Source organism: Lissotriton vulgaris, chromosome 5 (genome assembly GCF_964263255.1).
Source record: "Lissotriton vulgaris chromosome 5, aLisVul1.2, whole genome shotgun sequence".
NCBI lineage: Eukaryota > Metazoa > Chordata > Amphibia > Caudata > Salamandridae > Lissotriton > Lissotriton vulgaris.
The window spans coordinates 1,855,821,370-1,855,848,512 of record NC_141693.1 but is presented as its reverse complement, the minus strand read 5'-3'; the positions used below and the strand labels follow the sequence as shown (position 1 = coordinate 1,855,848,512).

At 48.3% G+C, this 27,143-nt stretch overlaps 1 protein-coding gene across 4 annotated transcripts in view; it reads left to right on the top strand.

Moving 5' to 3' along the window:
• STAC2 (SH3 and cysteine rich domain 2) overlaps positions 1-27,143 on the top strand; it is a 265,421-nt gene that overhangs the window by 220,742 nt on the left and 17,536 nt on the right. For all 4 annotated transcript variants that reach the window (XM_086924337.1, XM_086924338.1, XM_086924340.1 and 1 more), the window contains 6 exons: positions 1,543-1,627; positions 11,499-11,611; positions 11,706-11,778; positions 20,818-20,873; positions 20,966-21,075; positions 26,600-26,651. In XM_086924337.1, the coding sequence (XP_086780463.1) occupies positions 1,543-1,627; positions 11,499-11,611; positions 11,706-11,778; positions 20,818-20,873; positions 20,966-21,075; positions 26,600-26,651 (489 nt within the window). The remainder of the gene's footprint in view (positions 1-1,542; positions 1,628-11,498; positions 11,612-11,705; positions 11,779-20,817; positions 20,874-20,965; positions 21,076-26,599; positions 26,652-27,143) is intronic.

Sequence of the window (27,143 nt, the reverse complement as noted above, 5' to 3'; positions counted from 1 at the left end):
CGCATGACTCTGGGGGGCGCTCAAGGATAGGGAATACTTTTAATTTACTATCCAACACCTTCCCTAGTGTCAACGGGGACTGGTGTTGGAATAGTAAATTAAAATATTCACTATCCAACACCCCTTTGTATTATGCGTTGTAAAAGAATGCTTTATAAAAACCGCGTTGTTACAGCATGCGTGCTAATAGCATGCGTTGTAACAACGTACATCCGTTCTCGGCACACCCGCTGCCACATCAAACTGAAGATTCAGAAGTGTTAACAAAACAAAAAAAACAATGCAATAGATCTTTTCCATCTATGCCCCCAAGATCTGGAACAACAACCCCATATTAATGAGGACTCCCCTAACGCTGCTCCAATGTAGGAATGAGTTGAAGGCACACCTCTTTATAAGAGCACCACATCACAATGCATTAATAGTTCACTGACCAACTCTCTTTCCTGCCACTCATCGACTTTACGCTTGTCTGTGACACTGTACAGGCTCTGCTGGCATTTGGCTGGGTTTTATGCTATAGAAATACAGCATACATGCACAACAGCGGGACACGGAGAAGGAGAGTGGTAGTAGATTTTAATTGTGTTTCGGTGCCCTGATGTTATGTTATGTTATGTTATGTTATGTTAAAAATGCTCTTTTATAGCGCACGGCTACTCCTGGGGGTGTCCCGGCGCTTTGGATGTGCCTTTCAATGAAAGGTATTCGAATGTTCAAAATTGTTTAGTTCCTGCACATTGGTTATTTGCATGCTAGAAAGTCAGTTTGTGCTGCTGTCATGAAGTTGTTCGAACCAAAAACTTTATGGATTTCATGCCATCTCCCGTAGGCGTTGATGGGAATTGATCGAACAGGGTGTAAGCTGTGAAGTGCGTGCTTTTAAAAGACAGTTACGAAAAGAATTGCTTCCTGATGACACACATTTATTGTTTTTGAGAGGTATTTAAAGGGAGTTACGAGCTGAGCCATGAAGTGCGTACTTTGTAAAGGCACCTTGTACAATTTGGGTATTACTAAAATCTATATTTTGGAAACATTTTTGTTTTATCATAAACCGTGTTTGCACATTTTATCGCAGCCTGCCTTATACTGTGAGTAATGCAAATCTAAAATAATGACTTGCATGTTCACAGTGCTTTCTGTCACAGACTGGGACCTTGTAGCTCTAAACATACACGCCATTATTCTCCACTGCACCAAACAGATTTCAATTCTGTGGCTTTCTGATACAATGCATTAACTAATAGATGGTTCATAATGTATGATAGTGAATTTCCCACTGATAAACACAACTTGCATTTGATTTTCATTTAAGCTCTGTGTCATGTTATATGTAGTTACCTGAAAGTGAAAGACCAAAAAAAGTTACAGAATATTTTTATTAGCCACTTTTTTGACCACTCCCCCCTGCTCACTCACCCCACCCCTATTGTGCACAATATCACAGTTCCCATACTTTTTAATGCACTTCGACCACTGTATAAAAGTAACTTTCCACCTTGTCTCCTTCTTTTCCCCCATTCTCTCCTTGCCCTCCAGTCGACGTCTTTCCGGCGGAACTTCAGCTCCCCCCTCCTCCTCCACGACCCTCAAGGCAGCCCAAAGGAGACCCCGCCAGCAGCAGGTGAGTTAACCTGGCTGTATCAGATTACAGGTGGGGAGTGGCGAGGGCGCGGCTATCCAGTCCAATCAGCAGCTGAGCACTCCGTGCTGGCTTTAACGGAGTTGTTTACTAGGGCTCGCTAGGGATAAAATGGCCGCAAATTACAGGTGTGTCTACCCATCTGGTATGAATGCCTATATGATGATGTTCTTGCAGAAGAGCTCTTTTTACCGCAAAAACCTGGTTACAAGGTTGCAAGCTCGATCGGCCATCCCTATATTTTTAGTAAAATAATGATGTAGTTGGGGTGTTCAACAAGGGTGGCGGGGTCTGGATCACCCCAGGGTTTCACGACAACAACAAACTGTCAATGGTTCCTATTTAGATTAATTGCAAGTAAATGTATCTTATGTTGAGATCCTGAAAAGATGTTATAGATCCAGCCCTCCTTGCTCTAAGTTGGGCACCCATGTATGCAGGCTGCAGTGCTGCAGATTTTGGAGCCAAAAGTGTGTTGGGGCATACTCAGACTGTAAATGTATGCATGGTTTATGCAATGCTGCTGAAGGGTGCTTTAGTTAATAACTAGGGCTCCCAGTTATCCATTTTCACTAATGTAGTCAGATAAATACAGACAGAAAACAATGTGTTTTGGTCTTTATTTTTAAAAGCGGAAAAATACTGAAAATTGTTCATCTTGTGAGAGCGGTCTTTCATGAATTACAGGCCAACAGTTGAGCAGACAGGCAACAAGGTGAATTAAAAAAAACAGGATAAGATTTCCCTAAATACAGGCATATGTTTACATCTATACACATCTATCTCTAAATATATATCTATATCTATATATATATATAAATATATCTAAATATTTATCTAAATATATATTATAATGGTAAAATTTACCTGTGGGTGTGGTGTTTTGTTATATTTGGCTGCATAGTTTGCTAAAATGCAACAGGCATCAAAGTATGAATGCATGTTCATCAGTTAAATAAATGTAGAAATATATAATTTTGCGACTCCATTTATTCCCAAAACACAAAATAAATATGACCGAATGCCAATAAGATAGCCAACAAAGAAACATGGAAAAATGCAAATGGAAATGTTAAAAACATAAATACCATAAACCTGGGAGCCCTATTTGTAACACATGCATTCCTAGTCCAGTGTTTATCCCACCAAGGTACTGTGCTCCGCGCATTGAGAAGACCAGGAGATGTCCAGGGCTCCAAGCGCCCTATTTCAGGGTGCTCTAGGTGGGGTTGATTCGCCCGTGCAGAAGTGACATGTCCTCTTCTGGGGGATGAGATGAGAAATGAACCCATCAGTATCTATGTAGTATGTTCTTGCTTGTTACGTGTCCAGCGTGCAGTGCTGGTATGTGTGTTTGCTGGCTGGTAGGCTGTCTGTTAGATGTTATTGACGTGCATTTGCTCATGTTGATGCACACTTTCTTTGTTGCTTTATTGGCACTTGTCCCATCACCCAGAGGAATGTGTCCGCCATCCATAGAGCAGTCAGTGTGCCAAGGGAGAGCCTGTCTCAGAGTCTGCATGGTATTGGCAATAGATGCCCCCATGGGTCCAGCAGGAACTCTGTCAACTTTTCAGGATATGCACATAAGATACATTTGAACACAATGGATCTAATTGGAACTGATTTGCATCGAAAGGCAGGCGGATATTGACTTTGAATAGGTCTGTCTTCTGTCATCATTCCAGGTGTGCCATCTTTAACTGACACGGCTCACCCTCGTTTCTATGTGCTGTGTTCTGTCTCTGGGGGGACTGGGTGATGAATGATCTCCTTCTTTGACTGAGTGATCTATTCTTTCTCTGAGGGCTTGGGTATGAGGTGTGTGATGTGTGCGGCCATGAATGGAATGTGACATTGGAATGGGCTATGAGCAGGATCAGGTATCAGAATAATTTTACATAGGATTTTTTCTTTTTATAGCTAATAACCATTCTCTGGTGGCGTCAGAGCACTCAGGGGTAAGGGTGCATAAAAGGGTGTGTGAGTAGCATGTTAGTTCTTTAAAAAACTTGGTGATGTAGAACCATGTAGGCTCTCGGTGAGTGTGGGACGTGCTAAGGACTCCTGCCATGGCATATGTCCCAAAAAAATGGCAAAGCCTGAAACAAACAGTCGTGAAAGCTGAGGGTGATGAAGGCATGTCAGTCATAGGCATCTGCGACGACCAAATGAGGAGCAATGTCTGGCGGAGGACTGGATTATAAGGGAATCGGTGGGTCTTTAAGGATTTTTTTAAATTTAGAAAGATATTCATAAGTCTCAGCTGTAATGTTATGGACCTGCCACAAGGAGGAGCCCTGAGCATTTAAAGTTAGACTGCCAAATCTCTTGTATCTAGTTGGATAGTCGTCAAAAGATGTCTGTTGGCAAACTTTTTTTATTTTTTTATTTATTTTTATTGCAGATACACAAGGGGTTATTATATAAACTGTATATGAATCTCAGTATACCAGAGGTCGGGCGGCTTGCGTTGTCAGCATAGTAGGTACATCCATGAGTGTCAACCATGATCCATTGTAGACTTCCCATGGTTCTGCTTTTTCTTTTTTTTTTATCTTAAGTAACGTAACCTTCCCCCTCCCTCCCCCCTCCCTCATCCCAGGGTGGTCAAACAGTAGAACAAGCTCAAGTTAGGATTCAGCAATACACTAGTAGATTTTGAAAACGTGTCATTATCGCATACATTCCCGTCCCTCCTCCCTCCCACTCTTAGTCTGTCATGTACATTTGATCAGAACCCGCCGCAGCCAGTGGCCCTCCCCCCCCCCCGTGTGATCGTATACCGGACCATCTAGACCCTCCTACTCCCCATCTGGTTGGAAGCGGTGGTGCAGTCCAGAAAGTATGTTCTGTGGAGAAAGTTAAATTGGATCAGTCGCAGCCTGGACTTGATGGCCACCTCCCGGGGGTGCATCAAGACTATCTCCCAGTCCAGGTCCTCCATTTCCCCTACCTCCCCCTCCCATACATGCCTAAGTTTTGTCAGGTCCCCCAGCATATGATTGGTCAATGTCTTATATGTAAGGGACACCGCCTGTCCCACCATGTGCTCCTGGAGCAGCCTCCCCTCCAGAGGTGCGTACTCAGGGATGTCAAGCAGTGAGATATTTTGGGCCCTCCAGGCATGGCGCAGCTGGGCGTATTTGAAGTGTTGCGTGTTGTGTAACCCGAACTCCAATTGAAGAGCTCTGAATGACTTCAGTTCCCCCTTGGCTATCACATCCCCGATGGTGGAGATGCCTATGTCGTCCCATCTCCGGAATCTGCGCAGTTTATGTAGTTCACGTAACCAGCAACAGTGCCATAGGGGTGTTTGCCGTGTAAGTTTCTGTTCCCACCCCATGCGTTTCGTAGCTTTCGTCCAAGCCCTTAGCGTTATGATTGTAGCAGGGAGAAGGTGTGCTCTCCCTGCGTCCCCGTAGAGATACCGCAGTATGTGTCTAGGTGCTAGTTTGGCTCTTTCTAGGGAATATGTCGGGTGGTCTGCCGCCGCATGGAGCCAATCATTGATTGGAGTCAGGTGTTCCGCCCAGTAATAGGCCTCCAAATTGGGAAGCGGGATTCCCCCGCTGTACTGGTGTCGTTGCAGTGTGGCTAAGGCCACCCTTGCCTGTTTGCCGAGCCAGAGGAAAGATCTAAAATCTGCATGGATCTTAGTGAAGACCGCAGCAGGTAGCGGATAGTACTCGTTTTGGAGGGCGTATAAAAAGTTCGGTAGTATAACCATTTTATACATGGCAGCCCTGCCCAGGATTGTTAAGGGGAGCTGCCTCCAGCGGTCCATATCCGCCCCCGCGGTTTTTTTGGGAACGAGAGAGGGATATTCGTCGTTATGAAGACCCCCAGGTATTGGAACCCTTCAGTTGTGGTTAGCAGTTCCCCCGGTAGACTCCCCCATTGGTTTCTCCCCTTTGGATCGTATAATACTGATTTGTGCCAATTGATTCTGTGTCCCGCCATCTCCCCGTAGTGTTCCAGTTCTCGGAAGAGCTCCGGCACTGTCGTCCCAGGCTCTGTTATATAGAGCAGGACGTCGTCCGCGTACAGCGAAATCTTCTCGGGAGATAGTGTCCCCGCCCCGTCCATGAAACCATGAATATTTACGTTATGTCGGATTCTGGCCACCAGTACTTCAATGACGAGAGTAAAGAGAAGTGGGGACAGGGGGCAACCCTGCCTAGTACCTCTCTGAATAGGGAATTCACTGGAAAGCGTCCCATTGACCCTTACCCTCGCCCTTGGGCCAGTATATAGTAGTCTGATCCACGCCGTGAACTTCGATGCGAACCCAAACTTCTGGAGCACTGCCATCAGGAAGGGCCAATGTGCCGCATCAAACGCTTTTTCAGCGTCCAGGGAGAGGAACCAGTACGGATCCTCCCTCTCCTTCACCTCTTGGAGCCAGTTGTGCGTTCTTCTGAGGTTTAGCTTCGTCGCCCTGTTGGGTAGGAAGCCAGATTGGTCCATATGAACCAAGCCAGTTATGACCGCCCTTAGGCGGACCACCAGGATGGTCGCCAGCACTTTTACTTCCGTATTAAATAAAGATATCGGTCGGTATGAGGCACAGTCATTCCGCGGCTTGCCCTCTTTGTGAATTGGTATTATTGTAGCCATGGTAAGATCTGGTGGGAGTTCACCCGCTTCAAAGGCGTCCACTAGGAGGCCTCGAAGGTGGGGGGTCAACAGATCTGATGTGCGTTTAAAGAGTTCAGCGGGGAATCCATTTGGGCCTGGTGATTTACCCGAGCGGAGCCTGGCTATGGCATTAGTGATGTCTTCCAATGATATGTCAGCATCTAGTGTAGCCGCGTCCTCCGGGGGGAGGATCGGCAGGGTGGTGTCGTCTAAATACAGTAGGGCCTCCTCGTATGTCGCCAGGTCGCGTGCTGCGTAGAAGGCGGCATAATGAGCGGCAAAAGCATCTGCTATCTCTGCATCCGTTTTGACCGCAGTGCCCCCTGTTGTGTCTATGCCATCTATCCATCTCTCGGCTCTTTCCTTCTTGCTGAGCCAGGCCAGTAGCTTCCCTGACTTATCCCCTACGTCATACAATCTATGCAGGGTAGCCAGTGATTGTGTCTTGGCCTCGTTAGTCACCAATTCCCGATATTGTTTTTGGGCGTCAAGTAGCCGCCGCAGGGAGTCTTCGGACCTGTGATCTAAGTAATCACCTTCACACTTTAGGATAGACTGTTCCAGGGCTGCCACCTCCATCTGACGTCTCCGTCTGTCTTCCCCTAATCTAAGTCGAAGCCTATCAAGCATGACTGGTTTCAGGGGCTCCCACAGCGTAATTTTCGAGGCAACTGAGCCTACATTGTCCTCAAAATAAATCTTTATGTCTGTCCTCACATCTTTTAGTATCTTTGTGTTCTGAAGGTCCCATGCTGCGAGCCGCCAGTACCCCGTGTCCCTGGCTCTGTCCCGCCCTACTCGTATATGCAAAGGGGAGTGATCAAAAATACCCCTGGCTCTATACTCCGCTACATCTCCTACTGTCAGCCATTGTCTGGGCATAAAAACATGGTCAAGACGCGAGAACGTCCGATGCGCCCCGAAGTAGTAGGAATAGGCGCGTTGCGTTGGGTGGAGCCACCGCCAAGTGTCCGTCAGCCCCATGGAAGATATCATGTCAAATAAAGCAGACCTATGTTGGCCGTCGACTGTAGTGCTGGATCTATCAAGAGTAACGTCCATCACATCATTGAAGTCCCCCCCTACCACCTGTGTTGTGTCTGCTGAGTCTAGGAGGATGTTCGCAACCGCGGCGTAGGTGCGTGACTGCAGCTTGGGTGGTGCATACACAGAGATCAAGGTGTACGTGTGCCTATTCCAAATGCCCTGAACCCCCGCGTATGTGCCCTGTGGGTCGAGCCACGTGCGTGTGATGGCGAAGGGTTGGGATTTTTTAACCATGACTGTCACTCCCCTGGAATCAGAAGTATAGCCTGCTTGGACCGGTACCCTGTAGTTGCCCCTAGCGATGAAGGCACACTGAGTGCCCCTAAGATGTGTCTCCTGTAGAAAAATGATATTGGGGTCTGTCTTTTTGATGTATGTGTTTACCAACCCTCTCTTGATTTTTGATCCCAGCCCATTAACATTCCACGTCAGTATGTCCAGCCTCTTGCCTGCCACCTGCGGTGTTGCTACGGTATCGGCCATGGGAAGGTGCATTGACCATGGGTGACCTCGCACTTACAGTTGGCGGTGTTGCGAAGACACAGCTTGCTACAGTGGTCCCCTACCTGAGCCTCCAGTTGTCCCACCCGATTCCAGTCCCGTGCCCTGCCCCAACAAATTGAAAGTCCCGCCTCCCCCACCCCACCTCCCTCCCCTTCCAGTTGTGTCCGATCGTCAGACATAGCTTTCCGAAGGAGTAGGCCTGTCGCCCACCCACCACACCCACCCTAATAAGCACCAAACAACCCTATAAACAAGGCAAACAAAACACTAGTAAGGGGGGGGTGTCAACTTGCGTGCTTTCCTGCTGCAGGCTGCCGTTCTATTCCTGCAAGTTCGTCGAGTCTGCGATTCACCATCATTTCACCGTGTCTTTGGAAGCCCTGCGTACTGCGCACAATGAGTCCTCCATTTCTAGGATTTAGAGTCTTGGGTGTCCGATTCTGGAGCACTGTGCTGTCCCGACATGTCCCGCTCCAGCACTCTGATCTCTTTCACCAACGGGTGATCTGATTGCTCTCATCCTCTTCCCCTTCTCCACCCGAGGTGGGGCTCTCGAGCATCTCATCCTCTTCTCCTTCCGACCGCGTCGCGGTGCGCAGTACTGTGAACCTCGATCCCTGTGCTGTTGCACCTCCTGGAGAGGCAGAGCGCCCTCTCCGGGTCCTCCCGGTACCTCGTCCCCTGTATGGTGTTGCTGGGGTTGGCCTTTTCGAGCGCCTGGATTTCAGTCTTTGGGGTTTCGGGAGTTCCCAGCGTGTCGCATTCCTCACCGACTCATCCAACGCATCACGCCTCGCTGTCTCCCTACTGTTGAGGATGGGGCGCTCCTCCAGCCATTGCCAAGCGTCTTCCGGATGAGTGAAAAAAAGGGTCTGTTCGTTGAAGATCACTTTAAGTTTCGCCGGGAACAATAGCATGTATGATATTTTTAGGTCTCTAAGTTTAGCTTTGACCGAATCAAAGGATCGCCTCTGCTTTTGCACCTCTTGGCTATAATCTGGAAAGATCATGATCTGGGAGTTTTCCAGACGAATCTCGCCCAACTTCCTCGCCTCTCTCAGTATGAGGTCTCTGTCCACAAAGTTCAAGAAACGAGCGATGACCGGACGCGGCCTCGCCCCCTCAGGTGGTTTCGCTAGGAGAGCCCTGTGCGCCCTTTCAATTATGAAGCATGGTGAAAATTGTGCCTGTGGGAACGTTTCCTTGAGCCACGCGTGGAGGAAGGATATCATGTCATTCTTTTCGATTCCCTCTCTAAAACCAACAAAGCGCAGGTTATTGCGTCTGGCTCTATTTTCCGCATCGTCCACTTTCCAAGCCAGTTGGCGATGGGAGGCTTGCAGCTCCGCCATATCTCTTCGGAGGGTCGTGATCGAGTCCTCGGCCTCACCCATGCGCGTTTCCGCCGAGGCGACCCTGTCGGATAAATTTCGGAAGTCCTGCCTCAGGAGTGTCACCTCTGACCCCACCTCGCCAATTTTGACCTCCAACGCTGCCCTGGACTCTTGGATATCGGTGCGGGAGGCCTGGATCGCCGCCATCAGCAAATCTGTGTCAGAAGAACGCCCGGATGTGGCTGCCTAGTTTGGGACCTTTCGCCGGGTTCTCCTTTTTCCCCATTGTCTTCCTTGAGCGTCCGCCCCTGGGTAGTGAGTGTTGGATATCGGCCCTTGCGGGCGCCTCCGGGTGTTTGCCCCAAGAACTGGACTCTCGTAGTCTTCCGCTGCTGCCCGCTCAGGTCCCACCTGTTGTTACCCCCCTTCTGATTTCTTCCTGTCCCCGAACCAGAGCCCGGGTCTTCTCAACTAGTCCTTGGCCAGGTGCGTCCTTGCCCGTGGCTCCCACTCCTTCCGGCTTCTGTGGCCGACCTCAGACGCCGGGCCTGCCCCAACTTCGCTGTCTGCCAGGCATGGCCTCCCGATGTCTCACTCCGCTTCCCGTACTCATGCCATCAGCCGCCGTGAGCGCGCCCCCAAAGCCTGACCTCCTGGCGTACTCACAATGAGGTGGTGTAGCCCGTGAAGTCCTTCACAGCTTCAAACTGCGGCGTCCGTGGGGGGTGTGAGGTCGTGGTCCCCCACGGCTCGGGGAGCACCCGGGCCGAGTGCAGTCGACCCCCACCACTGACACGTGGTCTTCTCACATACGCTCCTGCCGCACCCTCCTTGCCGTGCCGATGTTCAGGGCCGCTAGGGAATGGTAACCGAGCGGCGTCAGCTCAGCCTGGGACACTTCAGTCAGCCTCTCTTTCCCGCCGCGGGTCCGCCAACAGTGTTCCTCCCCCGCCCGGTGAACCGTCCAGGGGGCAGGTCTGCAACAGGGCACGGTAGCGGCTCCCGCCCTCAGCAGCGAAGTCCGGGGGGGTGGGGGGCGCATCCGCAGTGTGTCTCTCGCGGGGCAGTAGGGGCCCTCCCTCGGCTGGAGCTCCCGTCCCGGTGCCTCGCTCCAGTCGCCGCTCTGGTCGGGAATGCCACACCAGGCCCCCGTGGGTTCGGGTCTCGGTCGCTGCACGTGGGTGGGTCCTGATCTTCACCGCGACGGAGCTCTGTCCACCGGGCTGGTAGACCTCCTCTTACCCGCACCGGAGCTCCATACACCAGCCTCCTCCATCAAGTCGGCTGTCAGCAGGTAGCGCCCCTCGGAGCCGGCCGCTTACTCACAGTGCTCCGGGCGCCATGTTGGTGTAGGTCTCTCTTGGCACCGAGCCTCCAGCCGGATAGGGGAGGAGGGGGGAAAGTCGATGTCGGGGGTCGCTGCGGGTGTTTTCATCTCCGTATGCGCTCCCCCCCTTGGTACACCCAATTGGGTCCGGGCTGGAAGCCAAGCTCACAGCGTTCCGAGCATTCGGGGTCTGGCGGCCGCCATGTTGCTGCAGTCCGGCGCGCGGGGAAGGGACCTCGGAACGATTCCCTGGTCCGTGGCACCGGTATCTCCGCTTTCTCTCCTCGCAATGGCTCAGGACACCCTCCGCCTCAGGTCAGTTGGTTTCTGTGTCTGCAGGATGGGTTTTAACGGCGGATCAGGAGGCAGCCTTTGAGGAGCTCCGCTGCTGCACTTCTTAACCGGCCATGGTGTTGGCCACGCCCCCCGTCTGTTGGCAAACTTGAGGCTTGTGATTGGCTGTTAAGAGACAGTTTAATATTATGAGTTTGTTTAGTGATTGACCATGGAGGCCTATGATCTATATTGTACACGGAGGCCTCAGGTTAAGCGGAACCCCATGTGGATGTGTGATGTGCGATGTGTTCAGGTAAGGGGTAGCCCTTATGACCTGTTTTGTGTTTCTTCCCTAGAATCTCAGATTGAGGGTGCATGTCTAGCTTAAATTTCGGTGACCCCTGGAAACCTATGTTCCTTTACCCAAAGGGCTTATTGAAAGGATAGCCCATGTGACAGTGTGATGTGTTCTGTTCCTGGAGGATGTTGGGATGGGATGGGATGGTGGTGGAATTTGATTGTGTGATGGGTTCTACACCTGGGGAGCTCAGTTAAAGGATAACCCACGCCACATGGTGATGGGTTCTGTTCCCGGAGAGCTCAGGTAAGCGCTGGCTCCTGTTACCGTGTGATGTGTTCTGTTCCTGGCTCTTGTAACTGTGTGTTGTGTTCTGTTCCTGGCTTTTGTAACCAAGTGATGCGTTCCCTCCTTGTTGGTCTCTAGGCCCCAGCGGGAGGGTGGATCCGGTGTACGAGGCTCTCCGCTATGGAACCTCATTGGCTTACATGAACCGCTCCAGCTTCAGCAGCGTGTCCGAATCGCCCACCCGGAGTCTGGTAGGTCTGCTGTAGCCTGACGGTGATGTGGGATGGGCAGGTGGGACTTTTTTTCTTCAATGGTGTCCACTCACATCTGTCTCTCCCGCTTCAGAGTGAGAAGGATGAAGGTCTGGAAGACCCTGAGGGAAGCATCAGGAGCTCCGAGGACAACCATAGTGATAATGGTAAGGGGGACCTGGAGGGTGAAGGGGCAAGAGGAACAGCAAGGGTTCAAGTAAGTGGAAAGGCGTGATCGGTAGGGGGCAGAAGAGGGTGGTGGAGGATCCAGGAAGAGCAAGAATAGGGTACAGGCTGGGGATGAGGGGGCTAGAGGTAGGCTAAGGTCAGGGTGGGAAACATGAGGAGCATTAGAGGCTTGGAGAAGGGGGTGATGCAGATGAACAGGGCTGATAGTGCTTAATTGCCACTCAGTTATCAACACTAGCTTTTTTCATGAACATCTGTTAAGGACATATTCATTAAGGCACAGGGAGATGAAGTGATTTGCCCAGAATCACAGGATATCAAACTGATGTTGAGACTCGAACCTGATTCCCCAGCTCCGAAGTCGGCAGCTCTGGCCCTGGCCATTATGCCACATCGTCTCCCCACTTTCATGATTAGTAGTTGGTTCTGTTTTAGGCAGCGCTAACAGGAGAAAGGGGCTGATGCAAGCTGCCTCTTCACGATAGCCCCAGCACGTTTTTTTTTTTTTTTTACAAATTAACCACTGGTTGATAGTAACAGTGGGATGCTACAGGAAGAAGGAAGGGGTTAATTAGAGACTGGAGGGCGTGAAGAACAGAAGCAGAATTACCACAGCCATGATGTACCCACCCTGCCCTTCTCTCTGTCAGATATACGTGCTCCCTGGTGAAACACTATGCAGTAGATTGCTGCAAACGTCAGGCTAATGCCCAAACGCTCCCTGTATTTCACTGTTATGGCACCAGTGGACGATTTTTATTGCCCATTCATTCCACGAAAAGGGCTCATGTTACTAACTTGGAAGAACAGCCAGCGGCTCCTTTGCATGGCCAATAATACCACCGAAGAGCTCCACGAGGAACTGCAAGCAGTGTGCTCTATTTCTGTCAAGTAACTGCACCCATGGCCTCCATAACTGTGCAAGAACAGAACCTCCCCCGGGCTTCAGATCTACTACAGTGAGAGCATCCACGAGTTTCGAAAAAATGTACCTGCACCTTCTTTCTTGCAGTCTACCCCAGCCTAACTCTATTTCTTCAATACACACACGTTCAATCTGACACACAGACACTTCATCTATCTGTCTGACAGTCTGTCTGTCTGTCTGTCTGTCTGGTCTCCATTTCCTTCAGTGCCAATGTTCATTGTTCTCTTCCATCCATGTTGCTTTCACTTCATCTGTCTGTCTGTCTGTCTGTCTTTCTGCCTGCCTGTCTGTATGTCTGTCTGTCTTGTCTGTCTGTAAGGTCTGTCTGTCTGGTCTCCATTTCCTTCAGTGCCAATGTTCATTGTTCTCTTCCATCCATGTTGCTTTCACTTCATTGTTTTCACCCCTCAAATATGACCCTCTCTTAACATTCTGCACCGAGTTCCACTTATTCTGCCCCCATTGTGATTCTTTTTTAAGACCTTGCCTCACTCTTATTCTCCCATTAAGGGAGCCAACATTAAGGCTCAAATTACGAGTTGCCACACATTCTGTCAGCCGCTTCAAGCGCTGTCCTACTCCGTGTAGATGACCAGAATGCATGACCACTCAATTTCAGACTACACCAAGTTTGCCACGCCCATTGTGAAGGTCACAACTGGACCGGACCCCTGCCTTGTCCATACCCAACCACCTCGGCTCAGCCCGATTGGGGTATCTGCACCCACAAAATGACAGCATGTTGGGGAGCCTATATCCCTTCCCAAATTCCTCCCCAAGGCTGTCATTTTAGGGCAGTGATGCTCAAAGTACGGCCCGGGGGGCGCTTACCGCCCTCCTGACCTTTACATGCGTCCCCCTGGTGAACTGTCATGAAAAGAGGGGTCCCGGACTGAAAGGATTGATTTATATACAATATAGAGTAGAATAGAAAATTGAGAAAAGAAGCAAACAAATGAGATTACGATGTTTTAATTCACAAAGTACCTATGTCAACCATACATGGTTATGCAATTTTTAGAGAAATTTTTCTAAAAATTGCATAACCATGTATGGTTGACATAGGTACTTTATGAATTAAAACATCGTAACCTCATTTGTTTGCTTCTTTTCTCAACCTTTCTATTCTACTCTATATTGTATATAAATCAATCCTTTCAGTCCGGGACCCCTCTTTTCATGACAATTATCACCCAGGTCCCAGTGACTATTTTGGGTCTAACCCTGTTGTTTGTAGCATCCCCCTGGTGAACAGCAACACCAGCTGCTGTTTAGTTGATGAGAACTAATATTCATCACATTTTTTAAATACACGGACACGGGTTAACCTGCAAATAAATGCTTGCCCGTTTATTTAACATTTTTAGACCTCCTTGTATAATTCCTGAACCATCAAGTAAACAAAGAGTTTTCCCTATGGGAGATCCAATTATCTCAGATCCATACAGGATTCAGAGTTCTATCATGCTCAATCCACAACATTCACTCCACTCTCAGTCTGTTGGCTTGGGAGACACTTACCAGAAAGAAAAAACAATGTGTATGTAAAAATATACAATTTATTTCAATAAAAAACATATCTTATGCATTTGTAATTAAAAACATATAATTAGACAAGTTAAAACCACCTAATGTGGAAATGGAGAAAAGATAGGGAAAGACACTAGTATCTGTCTTAGTCTTGTCACTTCGGGCCCTCGTTTGACAACAATGGGAGGAATAATTTTTCCTTATAACCAAAATGTTTGTTGGCAACTCCTAATGTGACTCTTTTTGAATGCGTCGACGCGTTTCGGAAGCCTTAGATGATTATGGCCCCCTTCTTCAGGACAGGCTCTATTTGTTTTCTCCAATACACTGTGTACCACCTAATACATGAATAAAACATAGCTTTTAGTTCCTAGTGTATGCCTGCTAACAATAAAATAAAACACTAGTTTTGACTCATCGTTTGCACGTACTGCCATTGCATTTTTGAGCTTGTCATTGCGTTGGAATCTCGCCTTTAAATGTTTTAACTACATCTTATACTTACGACGGAGTTTCCTCTCTCTCTTGATACCTGAACAACCCATAAACACAGTTCTATGGTTCCTCATTATAACTTTCCATTGTTTAAAAAACCCATCAAACTCTTTCATATATAATCGTCTCCCAAAACTTTACAGTTCGATTCACATAGTTTATAGCAATCTATATATCATTTTTTTACAAACCTATTGCAAACTATAAAGCATTTCTAGAAATACATATATCTTTTCACTTAGTTACCTCCTGTAGTTCATACATTGTCTGGTCAATGTTTTTATATACATCACTTCATTTTTTTACCCATTGTTCAATTTGTTTTCTGTCTAGTTAGTGATAACCCAGCCTTTCTAACATTCTGTCATACCATTCATGCAACATGTATATATATCCCTTCATTACTCACCGATGCAGTGGCATCTCGGTGAGTGCTGTATATTATTTGTTCTTTGTTGTATCTGGGGTCGTTTTCACTTTTACGATTTCCCACCTTCCTATTTTTTATAAAGGAGAACACTGCATTAATGACATATAGTTTTGTTATAGAGGGATGCAACTTATATAAAGTCCTTACATAATTACCTCAGCATAAAAGGGAAGTAACCGATTTAGGTTCTCACTGTTATCGTTTCATATTCGGTTATCCCTTCAGGTTCCTATTGCCATAAAGCAACCTGTTTGACATAAAGTACTCTTATTACTCTCTTTTATTGCGTTAGCACTCTTGCTAATACTCGAGATAACAAATGTTTACCTCCAAGGTTTCTTGTGTTCTTTATCCCAAGTTCAGACGGATATCCGTTCTGTCGTTGGTTCTATAAAGTATACATATCTCTTTTAGTAAAACGTTGTCTTTTCAAGTAAGTATATTAGGTTTCTATATTATTCAGGGTGCTTACCTATTCGTAGATCAATGATCTCTATTTGTTGGTTTCTTTGGCGCACCCGGGTAGTAAAAGCTCGTGGCTGTATGAAAGAACATGTGTTTGTTTTTAAATTTGAAGGGAAGGTTCTTAAGAGTTCATAATTATGGCACTTATTACATTTGAAAGACTTATTAAAGCTATCCGTAAGCCCACTATATCCCCCTTGGTATTAACACTTAGGGTAAGACTGTTTAGCCATGGATATTTAATTGCGCATTTAATCTCGCGTTTTTTACGCTTAGCTTCTCATGTTCACATCTTACATGTTTATATTCACCGTTACGTATTCCCGGGTTGCTGCTACGGCGTCTAGAAGATCACCACTTCGTAATAGGTAAAGAACTCGTGTAGCGCATCTCGTCGCTTTTTAATCACGTAGTTCCATCACGTGATCCTGAACCCGCTGAGAGGTTCGCGTGTTCACGTGGTCTGTGTACGTGGTCCCAAATAAAAGCAACACGCTTTTTTTAAATAAAAGGTGAAAATCTTTTTTTCTTTTGTTCTCTATTACTTTATTGTTCACTGTTTACTTGTTATTCTAACACCCTGACGGGGGCCTCTGAATATCGTGGTTCTTAGGACACAAATGGAACTACTACTACTTTATTTTAAACGACGATCTTATTTCTTATAAAAAGAGAATATAGATTCCTGTGTGATGGTATACACATAGGTGTATTTGATCGTGCATAATTTAGACTCTTACGGTAGCAGCATAATTTAGACTTTTACGATAGCAGCCTTCTTGATGTTTTAGGTCTAATAAAGATGATATCTAATAGGTATCTCTCGGTTTCACGTGGTTCAGGGGGAGACATGAGTTGTCCACATTGTCATCTACAATTATACCGATAAATTAGAGTAATTACAGGGGATTTAAGGCAAAACCTTCTCTATTATAAAAGAGGGGGGATTTGTGGTATATTTTCTGTTTACCCTCCTATATATTACAGCTCTATACTACGATTTTCATCCAATCTTCCTTGGTATTTAAACCTCGGTTCACGGTGTCTAAAGTAGAAATATACCATTGTTCTCTATTCTTCCTTTTTATATCTATATTGCCTCCTCTTTTGGATGTAGTAATTTTCTCTATTATAAACTACGAAAACTCGGTGTGTTTGTGTTTGAGTTTGGCGAAATGTTCGACCATAGGGGCATTTTCTTTGCCTGTTTTCAGCGCTGATCTATGTTCCAATAGGCGTAATCTGATTTCTCTTCCCGTCTCTCCTACATACGCCAATTTGCAAGGGCACAGTAGTATATAAACTAAATTACAGCTTCTACAGTTATTCTGAGTTTTTGGAGGTCAAAGTATAGTCATTATAGGTTAGTGACTTAGTAACAATACAGTTCTCACATATTGAACAATTGCTACATCTATGGTTACCCAAAGATAGGTTTGGGAATTTTTTCCTGTTTTCCATCGTTTAAAATGTCCCAACTTGAATGAATGTCATTCATTCAAGTTGGGACATTTTAAACGATGGAAAACAGGAAAAAATTCCCAAACCTATCTTTGCATTCAGGTGCAATGAAAATATCCGCCAGAATTTAGTGCACACATATAGAGAGGGAAATCAGACCAACCAGCTGACGATGAATGGTACCAAAGCAGTGGGTAACCATAGATGTAGCAATTGTTCAATAAGTGAGAACTGTATTGTTACTAAGTCACTGACCTATAATGACTATACTATATAGGGAGAGAGGAAACTCCGTCGTAAGTATAAGATGTAGTTAAAACATTTAAAGGCGAGATTCCAACGCAATGACAAGCTCAAAAATGCAATGGCAGTACGTGCAAACGATGAGTCAAAACTAGTGTTTTATTTTATTGTTAGCAGGCATACACTAGGAACTAAAAGCTATGTTTTATTCATGTATTAGGTGATACACAGTGCATTGGAGAAAACAAATAGAGCCTGTCCTGAAGAAGGGGGCCATAATCATCTAAGGCTTCCGAAACGCGTCGACGCATTCAAAAAGAGTCACATTCGGAGTTGCCAACAAACATTTTGGTTATAAGGAAAAATTATTCCTCCCATTGTTGTCAAACGAGGGCCCGAAGTGACAAGATTAAGACAGATACTAGTGTCTTTCCCTATCTTTTCTCCATTTCCACATTAGGTGGTTTTAACTTGTCTAATTATATGTTTTTAATTACAAATGCATAAGAATTCATATGTTTTTTATTGAAATAAATTGTATATTTTTACATACACATTGTTTTTTCTTTCTGGTAAGTGTCTCCCAAGCCAACAGACTGAGAGTGGAGTGAATGTTGCGGATTGAGCATGATAGAACTCTGAATCCTGTTTGGATCTGAGAGAATTGGATCTCCATTAGGGAAAACTCTTTGTTTACTTGATAGTATATTGGTGCTCTATTTCCCTTTGGGTAACTACGAGCCCCTCTCTTTTGATTACAAATAATTCCTGAACCACCCATACCCCCTACCGCCACCCTGCTGGCATCAGTGCGGCCCTCGGTCACACTACAGACTGTACTTTATGGCCCCTGGACAAATGTTTGTGGGTACCCATGTTTTAGTGGCATCTGCCCCCTGAAAACAACATGCTTCTCATGTGGAGTTTCTTTTGCAGAAGTACTTGGTGAACCCTGACTTCCACAAAGGGTTAGAGATTGCTACACTGTTGGATGCTGAAACGCACCCAGGGGTTTTGAGGCCTGGTGAAAGCAATCGAATTGTGGTCATGCCTTCCCCATGGTCCAGGGGTGGAGTGGTGTGGCTCACTGGTTAGAGGCGGCAGACCCGGAAGCAGAGGTCGGCCCTGGACCAGGGTTCGATTCCCGACGCGGCAGGGTCTTGGGCCATGGTCAGCGGACTCGATAATTCTCACCTCGGTGCCTACTCCAACCATGGGTCCCATTCAGCAACTCTGGGCAATAGCTTGCTTAATCTCTACTAACGGCACCATCAGCGCCGGGGATGCTTGTCTTCACCTTGGAGATGCCCAGGAGGGACCATCTCACAGGGAAAGCCAGGATGGGTTCCCCAGCGGGATAAAGCGCCGGGACGCCCATTTGCTGTGGCAGCTGTGCGCTTTACAAGTATACGACATTTAACATTTATGTGTCCGAAGGACACTCGTCCCTACTCATGGCTTGTTACTGCACCCATATTTGTAAGTGTTCTTGTATGTGTGAATTTCAGAGTTTCGGGTCCAACCTGGGGCCAAACTCAAACCACAGTCCTGTGCCCCTCTCTGGACCTAGTTAATGTCATTAACAGGATCCCTGTGTGACATCACAACATTCCAGAGGACTCACTCATTGCCATGTTCTGTCCATGCACTGTGGAAACGGCCATTTAGAAGAAACCATGGCAGCTTAGTTACAGGAAATGACCTACTGCAAATGCCACTTAGCTTGACAGCATCAGCAGACGTCCTGTTCAAACAGCCAGACTCACATTTGCCCTGGATGTTACACGTCTGTGCATAAATAATTAATTACAGTACCCCCTCTAATTAAAGCTATCTGGCAGGAGTCCCTGATGTCACTCGGAAACACCGGTGGACAGTTTAAACAATTATCTCAACTTAATGCCACACTGCCCATATTATACACAATCTCTGAAGCAGCAGCTATTGGGAACGAATTTCAACGCGTGTCAGCTAGCTCCCAGAAGCCATTACGGCGCTCAAAATGCTGTGGAACAGTTGAAACATTTGTCAGACGTAAAATGTCTCACTCTACATTACAGAATACCACTGTCTGTACAGAGAGATTTACTCCTACATCTAACCCCCAAAGCTGCCACGGATTCTCATGCACACTTCTATAACCATTCAACAAACCTAGAGTCTCGAATAGCATATTTAGTATGATATACATATGTATAGTCGGGAGCATAGCTTGGTCAGTAAGATTGAGGGGGTGTGAGCATCAGATTTTACAACAATAAGACCAGCACAAAATGTTAAAATACATTATACAACAAATACCACAAGCAGGGTGCATAAGAGGGGCTTAAGGGGCAATGAAAAGGGTGGGATATTCGGATTGGTGGGAGTAACACAATATCTTGTAAAATAACCAAAAAATTTAAGGACTTTCCAAAAAGAGAGGGAGGGAGCGTGTGTGTTTTTGTCTCTGTGTATCTAAACCTTCCTGTTGAAATCCGGCAGACAGCTCACCATACCCGACCGAAAGCACCTGCACCCAACTGTTTATCAGAAAGTACATTTATCAGGGTCTGTTACACCACAACACCCTCTGAAGCCCCTGTGTGTAGGATGTGCAAATGCATACAGCGTTTTTACACAATCTCAAAGACCAGGAAGGTGCGTCTCTGAGTCTTAATTCACTTCTGAGAACCTGTAAGCCATATTTAAAATTTTAAACCAGCAGCTATTTTTTTTAGATAAAATACCCTTCAGCAGTTCTGTGGTTAAGATGGAACCAAAAATCATTTTAAGCGTGCTTTTTGTAAAACGATTAGCACAAATATGCTTCATTGGATGCTTACGGTTTGATGTAGCAACGTGTCAGGCTTTCGTTGATATATTTATCAATATTTATCAATCAGAATAGAGTGGAATATATAGATCATGACTTTTAATGTAAAGCAACACATTTTGAAGCCAGGCCCCTGTGTGTAAGACCCAGCCCAGGTGTACACTCCTCATATGGTTGTGAAACAAGGCAAGGCCTCAGAGGGTCAACGCATGTCTGACCCTGCTGAGGAGGGTGACGGAGGGGAGGGGGAGGGGGGGGGGATCACAGAGCAATAGATTCATAAACACCCCTGCTAAAGAGAAGTAAATACATAGCTCCTCTCTGACCATGGGCGTGGTATAGGGAAACATCTGAACGTGTCTCAGAGCTGTTTTCTGACTAATACTTACAGTTTAAACCAACAATACAACAGATCTGGTTGTGTTTATTTATTTTAGGATTTGAGATACATGATTGACCCAAATCTCATTGCGTTTGTGTTCACCCACCAGACATTATATTTCCATTGCGCTCCTCTATGCTGTTTTCCTTCTTTCATATTTTCTCCTATCCTTTCCCTTTCTCATTCTTCCTAACTTTCTCACTCTTCCTGCAGTTTTTCTTTCTCTGTTATTTTGCTCTCTCACTTTTCTCCCTCTCTCCTTGCACAGTGTTTGCTCCCACGGAGAGTGAAGCGCCCGTCCCAGAGGAGAAGGTCAGCGAACAGGTGCGTGGGGGTTCGGGGAGATGTTGGGAGTCTTGCTGTGATGCTAGTGAAGAGCGCAGTGTGTGATCTGCAGTCTGTCTGTCCTCGTGCAGGTCTCCCAGGCGGGTTCCAGGACTGCTCCGAGGAAAGAGATCTCCCCCATGTACTGCTACGTGGCCCTCTACAAGTTCCTGCCTCAGGAGAACAACGACCTCCCCCTGCAGTAAGTCACGTGCCAGGGACCCTCTATTACAATAGGTAGAGTGCTCTGCGCCTGCAGTAAGTCACGTGCCAGGGACCCTCTATTACAATAGGTAGAGTGCTCTGCGCCTGCAGTAAGTCACGTGCCAGGGACCCTCTATTACAATAGGTAGAGTGCTCTGCGCCTGCAGAAAGTCACGTGCCAGAGACCTTCTATTACAATAGGTAGAGTGCTCTGCGCCTGCAGTAAGTCACGTGCCAGAGACCTTAAGTCACGTGCCAGAGACCCTCTATTACAATAGGTACAGTGCTCTGCGCCTGCAGTAAGTCACGTGCCAGAGACCTTAGGTCACGTGCCAGAGACCTTCTATTACAATAGGTACAGTGCTCTGCGCCTGCAGTAAGTCACGTGCCAGAGACCTTCCATTGAATAGGGCCTGTGCCTGCGGTAGGTCCTGTGACAGCCCCTGTGCTAGGACCTTCTTCCTATAGGAACTGATCTCCCTGAGACCAATCCCTGCAGGAGGTTATGTGCCAGAAACCTTTCCCTATAGTAAACAGGATGAGGAGGACACCTGTCTCAGACCCTGGCCTCATTTGATTTGCAAACACTACTCACACCTGCTTGCTGGAGGACAAATGAAGCCATAAGTACAATTGATCCCCATTAGCGTCATTCTAGAGCTGTTCTGCTCCCAAGCCATTCCTTCTGAACCACAGGAATGTCGCAAAAGATACATGGATACATGCTCTAGAATTAATATAGGTTGAAGGTATATATAGTCTTATGTCGGCGCCATCCAATGCTTTAGCACTCTTACTCTTCAGGCTACGTGCATACACCATATATTTTAATCAAATACATAACCACAATCTCTAGTGACGTGATTACGTGCTCTTGTGTTCATTGTTTGATTGTATATAGGTGTGTCTGTAAAAGATGAAGCATGTTAGTGAGTGACAATATGGCAGTCAAGTAACTGAGGTCGCCACCCCCAATGTTCATGATGTAGGCTGCCCTGATTGGTGGGCACAGACATTGGCGGTGGTAGACACTCTACTTACTAATGGGGTCAAATCTTGATGTTTCCTTTTTTTTGCTTTCTTATTGTTTGACTTAAGTCAAGATTATTCCGGAATATCCATCCTAACTACTTAAAACCTTTCACATTTGTATTCTAGTCACAGACAGAGACAGTATAAAGTAAATAATTCCCTGTAGCTCACTGAAGTCCCTCAACTCTCTATTGAGTAGAAAGGAGCAAGGGACCAGCATGCAGCAGCTGGCTGTCAATCAATCTAACTGCAGGGGATCCAGGCGCTGACGGCGGGTTTTAAATATACATATTTATGTACAAAACCATCCATAATATTGATATTCAAGCCAGAAAATCTATTCTTGTTTACATATTAAAATCATTAGCGTTTACTTTTCCAGGTAGTCTTTATATAGTGTTATGAATAATTCAGTGCAAATAAGTGATCATCAGTGGGTCAATTCTGTGATGTGATATGTCTGTAGTTAGCTTTCAACTCAATTCTCCAGTAAACAAGCGCTCGCGCATCGTATATAAATTTGCATCTGATGGCTCCAAACGAGTGCCCACAGCTGTGCCTTGTAATTAAAAGTTACTCACTTTCTTAAACAGAGAATCATTTATTCCTAAAGATGTATGGTGTCATGTCCTGATACATTTATGTACAATTCAAAAATATAGTAAGGCCAAAAAATATGTTCATGTCAGCTTTGCCACCTACCCGAAACATATACATGTGTACTGCTAGAAATATTTTAAAGAAAATTGTAACCCCAGCAAGAATACCAGTCCTAAATAAAAGAAATGTAGATAATAGTTTTCCAAATAAGAGTCATTTTGTGTAATTGAAAAAAAATGTTCCAACGGCAGTGATGGGGTCACACATTTAAGGACACAAAAAACAAAAGAGATTATGTGACTGTAACTTAAAGGAACATTTGGGATGATAATTGATCATGTGTTTTTAATAAAAGATTACATTTTGTGCCTTTGCACATACTTTGCAGCAGTGGGCATTTGGTTTTTAAATTGTGTATCCAGAATCCGTTATTTTTTGACATTATATTTTGTAGAGTTCTTTTAGATACTTGCTGGTGGAGCTCAAGGTTCGATGCTGTCCTTGGTGTCAAACACGTTCCACAAATATTACTTCTCTATGAGTGCTCTAATAGCAAAAAGTTTTTAATATAAATGTACGGCAATCGGTCAGTTACCAAGGATGTTTAAGGGTGATGTGAAAGCGTTGCTATGGCAACTGGAACAAAGTAAAGACAGATGAGTGTGGCGTTGTCCTTCTTATTAGTGCAGTATGTAGTGTTGACTGCTGCTTTACGCCTACACTGGGACTGATGTGATTGTAGGCGCACACGCGCAGTGCCTTGCGGTCTGCGCCTTACCTTATCCGAGTCGGAATAATGCATTGTGTTAGTGTACCACCTTTGTGATGTATTATATTCACTGTGTTCTGGCTTGTATGTAAATGGACTGAGGGGTGGTGGCGGTAGTGAGTGAGCACCCTGTGGTTTTGAGGTGTCACTGAATGTCCAGGCAGTGAGCACTGGGCTGTGGCTCTGGTGCTGGTGCAGAAAGTAGTGACTGAGAGGGTTTCTGGAGTGGGGTGAGGGAGTCCCTTTCATTAATTAGTCAAGAGAGTGGCATGCAGTGTTTCTGGGTGAGTACTGTGGGGACGGCTACTACTGAAGGCTCTTTGTCCGGGGAAGGTCCCTTCCTGTGGTTCTGGAGGAGGGGCACTGCCTGAGGGTCTGGGGCAGGGGCACTGCCAGAGGGTCTGGGGCAGGGACACTGCCTGGGGTTCTGGCGGGGAGGGGCACTGCCTTAGGTTCCAGTGGGGAGTGGCACTGCCTGAGGTTCTGGCGGACGAGCACTGCCTGGGGTTCTGGGGGAGGGGCAATGCCTGAGGTTCTGGGGGAGGGGCACTGCCTGAGGTTCTGGCGGACGCGCACTGCCTGAGGTTCTGGGGAGGGAGAGTTGCACTTCCTCAGGTTTTGGGTCGGGGGCACTGCCTGAGGTTCTGGGGGAGGGGCATTGCCTGAGGTTCTGGGGAGGGAGAGTTGCACTTCCTCAGGTTTTGGGTCGGGGGCACTGCCTGAGGTTCTGGGGGAGGGGCACTGCCTGAGGTTCTGGAGGGGAGGGGCACTGCCTGTCGTTCTGGGCTTGGGGCACTGCCTGAGGTTCTGGGGAGGGGCAATGCCTGAGGTTCTGGGGGAGTGGCACTGCCTGAGTTTCTGGTGGACGAGCACTGCCTGGGGTTCTGGGGAGGGGCACTGCCTGGGGTTCTGGCGGGGAGGGGCACTGCCTGAGGTTCGGGGGGAGGGGCAATGCCTGAGGTTCTGGGGGAGGGGCACTGCCTGAGGTTCTGGAAGGGAGGGGCACTGCCTGAGGTTCTGGCGGGGAGGGGCACTGCCTGAGGTTCTGGCGGACGAGCACTGCCTGGGGTTCTGGGGGAGGGGCAATGCCTGAGGTTCTGGGGGAGGGGCACTGCCTGAGGTTCTGGCGGACGCGCACTGCCTGAGGTTCTGGGGAGGGAGAGTTGCACTTCCTCAGGTTTTGGGTCGGGGGCACTGCCTGAGGTTCTGGGGGAGGGGCATTGCCTGAGGTTCTGGGGAGGGAGAGTTGCACTTCCTCAGGTTTTGGGTCGGGGGCACTGCCTGAGGTTCTGGGGGAGGGGCACTGCCTGAGGTTCTGGAGGGGAGGGGCACTGCCTGTCGTTCTGGGCTTGGGGCACTGCCTGAGGTTCTGGGGAGGGGCAATGCCTGAGGTTCTGGGGGAGTGGCACTGCCTGAGTTTCTGGTGGACGAGCACTGCCTGGGGTTCTGGGGAGGGGCACTGCCTGGGGTTCTGGCGGGGAGGGGCACTGCCTGAGGTTCGGGGGGAGGGGCAATGCCTGAGGTTCTGGGGGAGGGGCACTGCCTGAGGTTCTGGAAGGGAGGGGCACTGCCTGAGGTTCTGGCGGGGAGGGGCACTGCCTGAGGTTCTGGCGGACGAGCACTGCCTGGGGTTCTGGGGGAGGGGCAATGCCTGAGGTTCTGGGGAGGGGGCACTGCCTGAGGATTTGGGTCGGGGGCACTGCCTGAGTTTCTGGAGGAGGGGCACTGCCTGAGGTTCTTGAGGAGGGGCACTGCCTTAGGTTCTGGGGGAGGGGCACTGCCTGAGGTTCTGGCGGACGTGCACTGCCTGCGGTTTTGGGCATGGGGCAATGCTTGAGGTTCTGGGGGAGGGGCACGGCCTGAGGTTCTTGAGGAGGGGCACTGCCGTAGGTTCTGGGGGAGGGGCACTGCCTGAGGTTCTGGCGAACGTGCACTGCCTGCGGTTTCGGGCATGGGGCAATGCCTGAGGTTCTGGGGGAGGGGCACGGCCTGAGGTTCTTGAGGAGGGGCACTGCCTGAGGTTCTGGGGGAGGGGCACTGCCTGAGGTTCTGGCGGACGTGCACTACCTGCGGTTTTGGGCATGGGGCAATGCCTGAGGTTCTGGGGAGGGGGAGTTGCACTTCCTGAGGTTTTGGGTCGGGGCACTGCCTGAGGTTCTGGCGGACGCGCACTGCCTGAGGTTCTGGGGGAGGGGCAATGCCTGAGGTTCTGGGGGAGGGGCACTGCCTGAGGTTCTGGCGGACGCGCACTGCCTGAGGTTCTGGGGGAGGGGCAATGCCTGAGGTTCTGGGGAAGGGGCACTGCCTGAGGTTCTGGGGAGGGAGAGTTGCACTTCCTGAGGTTTTGGGTCGGGGCACTGCCTGAGGTTATGGGGGAGGGGCAATGCCTGAGGTTCTGGCGGACGCGCACTGGCTGCGATTTTGGGTCTGGGGCAATGCCTGAGGCTCTGGGGGAGGGGCAATGCCTGAGGTTCTTGGGAGGGGCACTGCCTGAGGTTCTGGAGGGGAGGGGCACTGCCTGAGGTTCTGGCGGGGAGGGGCACTGCCTGAGGTTCTGGCAGACGAGCACTGCCTGGGGTTCTGGGGGAGGAGCAATGACTGAGGTTCTGGGGAGGGGGCACTGCCTGAGGTTTTGGGTCGGGGGCACTGCCTGAGGTTCCGGAGGAGGGGCACGGCCTGAGGTTCTTGAGGAGGGGCACTGCCTGAGGTTCTGGGGGAGGGGCACTGCCTGAGGTTCTGGCGGACGTGCACTGCCTGCGGTTTTGGGCATGGGGCAATGCCTGAGGTTCTGGGGAGGGGGAGTTGCACTTCCTGAGGTTTTGGGTCGGGGGCACTGCCTGAGGTTCTGGCGGATGCGCACTGCCTTTGGTTCTGGGGGAGGGGCAATACCTGAGGTTCTGGGGGAGGGGCAATGCCTGAGGTTCTGGCGGACGTGCACTGCCTGCGGTTTTTTGGTCTGGGGCAATGCCTGAGGTCCTGGGGGGGTGGGGAGGGGGCACTATTGATGTTCTGGGAGACGCACTGCTTGTCACTCTGGGGTGATGACTGCCTGTATCTCTGGCAGGAGGGCGCTGTCTCTGGTTCTCACCTCGGCTAATGGATTGCTCTGTTTCCCTTCCAGGCCTGGAGACAGGGTTATGGTGATAGATGACTCCAATGAGGATTGGTGGAAGGTGAGTGATGGGTGTAGTCTGCCTCAGCAACAAACATGAAATATCAATTGCAGATCTGCAAGAGAGGACAGTGGAAGAGGCGGTGGCGGATAAAGGTGGGAGACAAGGGAAGCAAGGAGGAGCGGAAGGGATGGACGGGAGAGGGAAAGAGGAAGGAGTAAAGGGAATGGACATGGTGCAAACAGGAGGATAGGAAGGAATACCAGGCGGGGGAATTAGCAAAAAAAAGGCAAGTGGGAGACAATGTGGCAGATAACAAGTGAGCAAGGGAATGAGAACCTAGCAAGGTAGGGAGGGAAGAAGATAATGCACAACAGGTGTTAGGGAGATAAAGGGGCTTGCAATAGGGGGTGGAAAAAGGATCTAGATAGAGATAACATCAGGAAAGTAAGAGTTGTAGGAACAGGGCAATGGAAAAGGGGACGACGTACAGCAGGTAGTGGGAGGATGAAGGAAAATGAACAGAGAAAGAGGAACCGAGGGAGGTTCTGG